The sequence below is a fragment of the Diaphorina citri genome, unplaced genomic scaffold (assembly GCF_000475195.1).
Source record: "Diaphorina citri unplaced genomic scaffold, Diaci psyllid genome assembly version 1.1 scaffold13, whole genome shotgun sequence".
Classification (NCBI taxonomy): Eukaryota; Metazoa; Arthropoda; class Insecta; order Hemiptera; family Psyllidae; genus Diaphorina; species Diaphorina citri.
Genome location: NW_007377452.1, coordinates 533893 through 541235, shown reverse-complemented (window position 1 = coordinate 541235; position 7343 = coordinate 533893). Strand labels below are relative to the sequence as shown.

At 41.9% G+C, this 7343-nt stretch overlaps 1 protein-coding gene across 1 annotated transcript in view; it reads left to right on the top strand.

The window, feature by feature from the left end:
• Nucleotides 1-32: 32 nt before the first annotated feature.
• The window catches only part of LOC103506990, a 22580-nt gene continuing 15269 nt past the window's right edge, over nucleotides 33-7343 (top strand). The window contains exons 1-5 of the mRNA XM_026821749.1: nucleotides 33-105; nucleotides 433-607; nucleotides 1162-1291; nucleotides 2154-2329; nucleotides 3881-4098. Of these exons, the coding sequence (XP_026677550.1) occupies nucleotides 490-607; nucleotides 1162-1291; nucleotides 2154-2329; nucleotides 3881-4098 (642 nt within the window). The 5' untranslated portion in view covers nucleotides 33-105; nucleotides 433-489. The remainder of the gene's footprint in view (nucleotides 106-432; nucleotides 608-1161; nucleotides 1292-2153; nucleotides 2330-3880; nucleotides 4099-7343) is intronic.

The following is a 7343-nucleotide window of genomic DNA, read 5'->3' as shown; positions in this document are numbered from 1 at the left end:
ACGATTTATTGGTATTTTTTAAATTCCCAACCCCCGCCCCCCGACCGACAATATTGCGCCGTGGTCGACTGCGAAATCCAGTGGCACACTGATAAATGGTCCAAGGTAAAACGCCTGGCTTCCTCCTATCCTGTCTTCCTTCTCCCTTCGATTTACGTAGAGAGAAGGAAGACAGGATACGGGAGCGTATGCCGTGAGGTCAAACTTCACGATTTACCGGTATTTTTTAAATCAATTTATCTCGGTATCTAGAAGTCGTAGAAGAAAAAGAAAAATTCCGTTGGTCCTCATTTTTCCTGCTCTACAACTTTGAAACATCACCCAAGTAAGCGCAACTGATCTATTATATATTATATATGTTGTATATTCTGTCTTTTCTATTTCTATATTTCTATTCTATTTTTAATCTATTCTATTCTATTCCATTTCCAGTGTTCCCGACCGTGTGGTGGCGGTATCAAGACGCGCAAAGTAGAATGTAAGCAGGAGATGGCGCAGCGTCACATAGTCAACCGACTACCAGAGCAGTGTCCAAAACATAGACCCGTGGATAAGAGACCCTGTAATACTAAGCCGTGCGCCTCGGAAATATCCAGGCCCTTTATTGGTAAGTCTGGCCCTTGTAATTCAGGCCCTTGTTAAAAATATTTTTGTCCTTCGGGCCGGATATTGTGAAACCAATATTTTGGTTGTGTCCAAAACATAGACCAGTGGATAAACGGCCCTGTAATACTAACCCGTGCGCCTCGGAAATATCCAGGCCCTTTATTGGTAAGCCTGGTCCCTGTTATTTAGGCCCTTGTTATGAATTTACTCCTTTGTTTTTATTGGTAAGGCTCGTATTATTCAGGCCCTTGTTAAGAATATTTTGGTCCTTCGGGCCGGATATTGTGAAACCGATATTTTGGTCTTTCGGGCCGTTTATTGTGAAACCAATATATTTGGGTCCTTTGGGTAAGACAAGACAAGACTAGGTACTCTAGGTAGGTATTTAAATTCCTACCCTATATGTATTCTTGAACCCATTATTAAGACCTTGTTTAGTCTGCTGGGGTAAAGGGACTTTTTAGGCTCATTCTGATAGTATAAAGCTACATATATTGTATTATTTCTATTCTATTCTCTTGATAAAATTTCTATTCTATTCTGTTCTGTTAACAGCCATAGATAACACGACCTTCATTCAACACGATCCTGACCAGGTGAAGGTTCATCTGAAAGTAGGCAACCATGCTACGGTCTATTACAATACCCAGCTCAAGATAAAATGCCCCGTTCACCAGTTCGACAGGTAAGCCGTATAAAATTACATTGAGAAAATAAAAGGCTTAACCAATTAAAATTAAAAAATCCGGCCCGAAGGACCGGATTTGTTTGAAGTTTTCGGTCCTTTGGGCCGGATCATATATTTTAGTGTTTCACACTTTCACAGACGTCCGTCTATTATAATACCCAGCTCAAGATAAAATGCCCTGTTCATCAGTTTGACAGGTAAGCCATATAAAATTACATTAAAAAAAATTTTACCAATGAAAAAGAAAAATCCGGCCCGAAGGACCAATTTCTGATTAATCCGGCCCGAAGGACCAATTTCTGATTAATCTGCCCTGAAGGACCAATTCCTGATTAATCCGGCCCGAAGGACCAATTTCTCGGCCGGACCAATCCGTTAATCCGGCCCGACAGGGACCAATTCCGATTAATCCGACCGCGAAGGAAAATTCTAGTAATTCGGCCCGAAGACAATTCTGATTATCCGGCCCGGGACCATATTCCTGATTTATCCGGCCCGGAGGACAATTCCTGATTAATCCGGCCCGAAGACCAAATTCCTGATTATCCGACCGAAGGACCAATTCCGGATTAATCCGACGCCGAAGGACCAATTCCGATTATCCGGCCGAGGACCAATTCCTGATTAATCCGGCCCGAAGGACCAATTCCTGATTAATCCGGCCCGAAGGACCAATTCCTGATTAATCCGGCCCGAAGGACCAATTTCTGATTAATCCGGCCCGGAGGACCAAATTTATGATCATATATTTTAGTGTTTCCCAGAGCCCTAAAACAATAAAACAACTGCTACATTAGACTCGTATGGTCTGTGGCGTGGGATGCCCATCCTACTTTCTATTTTGTACTTGACTTTTTAGGTCGAAAATCAAGTGGATCAAAGACGGGCAGATAATCCGGCGCGGCAAAAACTACAAGATATCCAAGAAGGGGGCGCTGAAAATTGTTCGCGTTACGTTTCAAGATGACGGTGTATTTACGTGTAAAGCGGGGCAGAGTGGGGCGGATATCACCATCGCGGTTAAACCCAAATCAGGTGAGTGGTTGAACCTAAATCAGACTAGAATAGGATATACCTTGTTTTCTTGTTTATACTGACGATATATCTCGGTATCTAGAAGTCGTAGAAGAAAAAGAAAAATTCCGTTGGTCCTCATTTTTCCTGCTCTACAACTTTAAAACATCACCCAAGTAAGCGCAACTGCCTGCGCGCCCGGCGGAGCGCGACGATGTAAACGCAGCGCGCAAAATGAGCGGAGAGGAATTGAGGCATGATGAAAAAGGAGGAGAGGCTACAAGAGACCAGGAGACAAAACGACAAGAAACAAATGGACGAGAAATAATCCCGGAAACAAGTGGACGAGAGATAAAACATGAAACAAGCGAACAAGAAATAAAGTTCAGGGAAATAATAGGACAGGAATCAAGCCGGGAAACAAGCGGCCAAGAACCGTCCTGGTTTGGGCAGAATGAGAACGAAAGAATGAGAGAGAACGATTCAAGAATGAGCAGTTCAAATAATGATTTAAAAAACGATTCGACAAATCGTCCTTTTACAAAGAATCCTTCAATGAATAACTCTGCAACAAAGGATGGTCCCAAAAAAGAAACCATAAAACATGGTTTCGCAAACAATGCCGGAAAGCATGAACGGAAAACGAAGAAATCCGCCAAGAACGGGACTCGAACCGGGGTCAAACGGCATCGAAACCAAACCAGGGATGACGAGTTGAGAGGTCAAGGTCACCAAAACCGTCAAGGTAATCAGAATTTGACCTCAAATTCCAAGGATCCAAACAATGAAAATGACCTAAGTCGCGATATAATCGAAGGAACCAATGGTGCCCCTAGTCAAAATAATCATAGAAGTTATCAACACAGAAACACGCTACTGGGTCAAGTTGACAACACTGTCGAAGAAAAGCAAGATGGCGGAATTCAAAATGGCGGCGAAACCCAAGATGGCGGCTCCATTCATCATTTTCAAAATGGCGACGGTTCCCATAATCACAATCAAGATGGAGGAGGTAAGTCCGTAGATCCCTTTTCCTTTTCAGCTCTTTACCGTGAAAACTCGCGGCTCGGCGCTGTAGTAGCCGTTCGCCTGGTTAGGAGGGCGCGGGTTCAATCCCAGCCAAGACCTGGATTTTTTTACTTTCTATTTTTTAATAGTACGAAACAATTTTTTGAGAGTTTCGCCTAATCCTTTGAGCACACAAAAGCTCAAAGGGTCAAGTGGTTGTCTTTTTTGTTATTTTAGCGACTTTAGAGGGTGTACTCAGCCTCGTGATTACAATTGACTAGCTAGTTTAATCGAGTAGCGACCAGTGGCGGCATTACCAGTGTAAGAAGATTGATAGAGTAAATGAGAATAATAATTATATTAAAGGAAGCACTTAGTAATGCTGTGATACCCACAAAAGTTGTGAAGAAGCTCTCTGCTTTACCACAAAGATTCATGTTTTGATTTTAGTTCATTAATTTTTTCATTCATTAATTAATTTAGTTCATTAATTCATTAATTCATTCATTCATTAATTTAGGTCGAGAAAACACTACTATCAAATCCATTTCCACACATTTTCAGGCGTGTTCATCAACTCAGAAGAACTCCCGCATGGGGACGGTAGCCCCGCGGACCCGGCACTGATCGAGCCGGGTAAATCCCCCCTGCGCTACGACCCTGAGGACTCGCACGAGAAAAACCCCACGGGGGTTCGAAAGTCCACCCCCGCCCCCTATCAGGAGAGAAAGAGAAAACCTAGTGTCGTAGGACGGGGAACGACAACTCCCACTCCCGCCCAGGTGAGTGACCCTACGCGACTGATTTAAAGGGGGGAATTTGAACTTATTTGCTTCGATTAAAAGGGGAAAATTTGAAATTATTGCTTCGATTTTTATTTTGAAAAAAAAAAAAAAAAAAAAAAAAAAAAAACGACCCAAAGTTGCCACTTTGACGAAAAATGAATAGCTCTATAGGGGATTTAGGTAATTGTAATTTATTTATTTATTTAAAGTGAATATAATACAGGCAATTGACAAAATAATACATAATGGCAACACCCTATTACATTATAAACACTGTGTAATAAAACGCTATTTAGAGATTTACGACTAAGGAATTATCTTCATAGGGACACAAGGGACTCACAAAGTCTAGGAACATTCAAGACCTCCCCAATCCCTAGTGAAACATCTCAAAGGCAGTGAAAGAAAAGATCAGGACAGCCAGCCTAATAAAAGAAAGGTAAAGAGAGAGGAAAAAAAAACATTTGTTTTATTACCTACAATTGAACTGTCTCAAGAGAGAGAGAAAGAAAGAGAGAAGAAGAAGAAGAAGAAGAGGGAGAGAGAGACACACAAAGATAAAAAGACAGTTTTAGAGGTAAGGGAAGGGGAGAGAAAGATGGAAAAAAACGAGGGAGGAAGAGAGAAAGAAAAGATAATTTCAGAAGGAGACAATGTTGGCACAAAAAACGTAAAAAAAACGCGTTCTAGTACCTAAGTATTCCATAAGTATTTAGAACTCAGTAGTAGAGCCCCCCAAAACTCAAGAACCGTGCTTCATACAAGCCTGCCCGTCCAAGTGGATAACACAGAAATGGAGCCCGGTATTCTATTCTAAGATTCTATTCTATTCTAAGATTCTATCCTATTCTATTCTCAGTAGTAGAGCCCCCCAAAACTCAAGAACCGTGCTTCATACAAGCCTGCCCGCCCAAGTGGATAACACAGAAATGGAGCCCGGTATTCTATTCTAAGATTCTATCCTATTCTATTCTATTCTAAGATTTTATTCTATTCTAAGATTCTATCCTATTCTAAGATTCTATTCTATTCTAAGATTCTATCCTATTCTATTCTATTCTAAGATTCTATTCTATTCCAGTGTTCTGCGCAGTGTGGTGAAGGTATACAGATGCGCAACGTATCTTGTAACGAGGGTAGACCGGATGCGGACTGCGCACATCTGGAGAAACCTGCGGATGTGCGCACTTGCAGTTCTGATGTCCAATGCGGTAAGTTGCGCACCGGAGTTCCGAATTTCCGGCAGAGTCCAAGTGTTTACTTGCAGTTCTGATGTCCAATGCGGTAAGTTGCGCACCGGAGTTCCGAATTTCCGGCAGAGTCCAAGTGTTTACCTTTTTACTTTCCTCATCCTATAGGAAGGAAAGTAATGTAATCGGGTAAAGTAATGTAATGTAAAATTTTCGATAGTCAGTTTTTAGTGCCAAAACACGTTTTGAGGTCCCTAGAGCCTAAATCCAGCCTTTTTTTAAATAGGGGGTGCGTGCAATCGGCCTCCTGAGGACAATTAGAGCTGTGTTTTTCATTCCTACGCGGGTACGTACGTATCTCTTCGTTTGAACGCCGCGTCCTAATTTCCGGAAGCGACTCTCGATTAACATCAAGTAGGGAAGGAAAGTAATGTAATCGGGTCAAATTTTCGATAGTCAGTTTTTAGTGCCAAAACACGTTTTGAGGTCCCTAGAGCCTAAATCCAGCCTTTTTTTTAATAGGGGGTGCGTGCAATCGGCCTCCTGAGGACAATTAGAGCTGTGTTTTTCATTCCTACATGGGTACGTATCTCTTCGATTGAACGCCGCGTCCTAAATTCCGGAAAAGACTCTCGAGAGTCTCGATTAACATCAAGTACAAAATTGTTTTGTAATTTCTCCGCTAGACGCCATGTTTGTTGAGTTTCCACAATTTTTACCCCAACTCCTGACGCAAAGTGAACGTTGAAAAGAATTCAAATTGAATGAAATTAATTTGTACACTTTGTTTTCGAATACTTGCATTTGATGTTCTTCTCGCTTCGTAACGCTCCATGTCTCTGATCCGTATAATAGGACAGGTTTTATCTTGAGCTGGGTATTATAATACCCAGCTCAAGATAAAATGCCCTGTTCATCAGTTTGACAGGTAAGCCACATGAAATTACATTAAAAGAAGTTTTACCAATGAAAAAGAAAAATCCGGCCCGAAGGACCAATTTCTGATTAATCCGGCCCCAAGGACCAATTTCTGATTAATACGGCCCGAAGGACCAATTCCTGATTAATCCGCCCCCAAGGACCAATTTCTGATTAATCCGGCCCGAAGGACCAATTTCTCATTAATCCGGCCCGAAGGACCAATTCCTGATTAATCCGGCCCGAAGGACCAATTCCTGATTAATCCGCCCCCAAGGACCAATTTCTCATTAATACGCCCCCAAGGACCAATTTCTCATTAATCCGGCCCGAAGGACCGAATTTATGATCATAGATTTTAGTGTTTCCCAGAGCAATAAAACAACTGCTACATTAGACTCGTATGGTCTGTGGCGTAGGATGCCCATCCTACTTTCTACTTTGCACTTCACTTTTTAGGTCGAAAATCAAGTGGATCAAAGACGGGCAGATCATTCGGCGCGGCAAAAACTACAAGATATCCAAGAAGGGGGCGCTGAAAATTGTTCGCGTTACGTTTCAAGATGACGGTGTATTTACGTGTAAAGCGGGGCAAAGTGGGGCGGATATCACCATCGCGGTTAAACCCAAATCAGGTGAGTGCTTGAACCTAAATCAGACTAGAATAGGATATACATACCTTGTTTATACTGCCAGAATGACACTGTTAGGTCTTTTTTTTATAATTAAGCAAGGTCTACTGTATTAATTATGTATTGTACCATGTTAAACCCATAAAATACACGAGACCTTGTTTAGACTGCTGGGGTAAAGGGACTTTTTAGTCTCATTCGAGCAGGATAAACAGGTATATTCCATTCTATTCTATTCTAAAAAGTCCCTCTATTCTCGCAGTCTAAACCTAAACCTGAAATCAGGACAAATTATAAAAAAAAGACCTAACAATCAAATCGGTAAATTTGGGTAGAAAATAATTGAATTTTAATACAACCTCCTTGGCCGAGTGGGTATTACACTAGACTTGCACTCCGGAGGTCCCGGGTTCGATTACCGGCGGGGCCGAGGGTTTTCGACGGGGGGTACTCAGCCTCGTGATTACAATTGACTAGCTAGGTTAATCGAGTAGCGACCAGG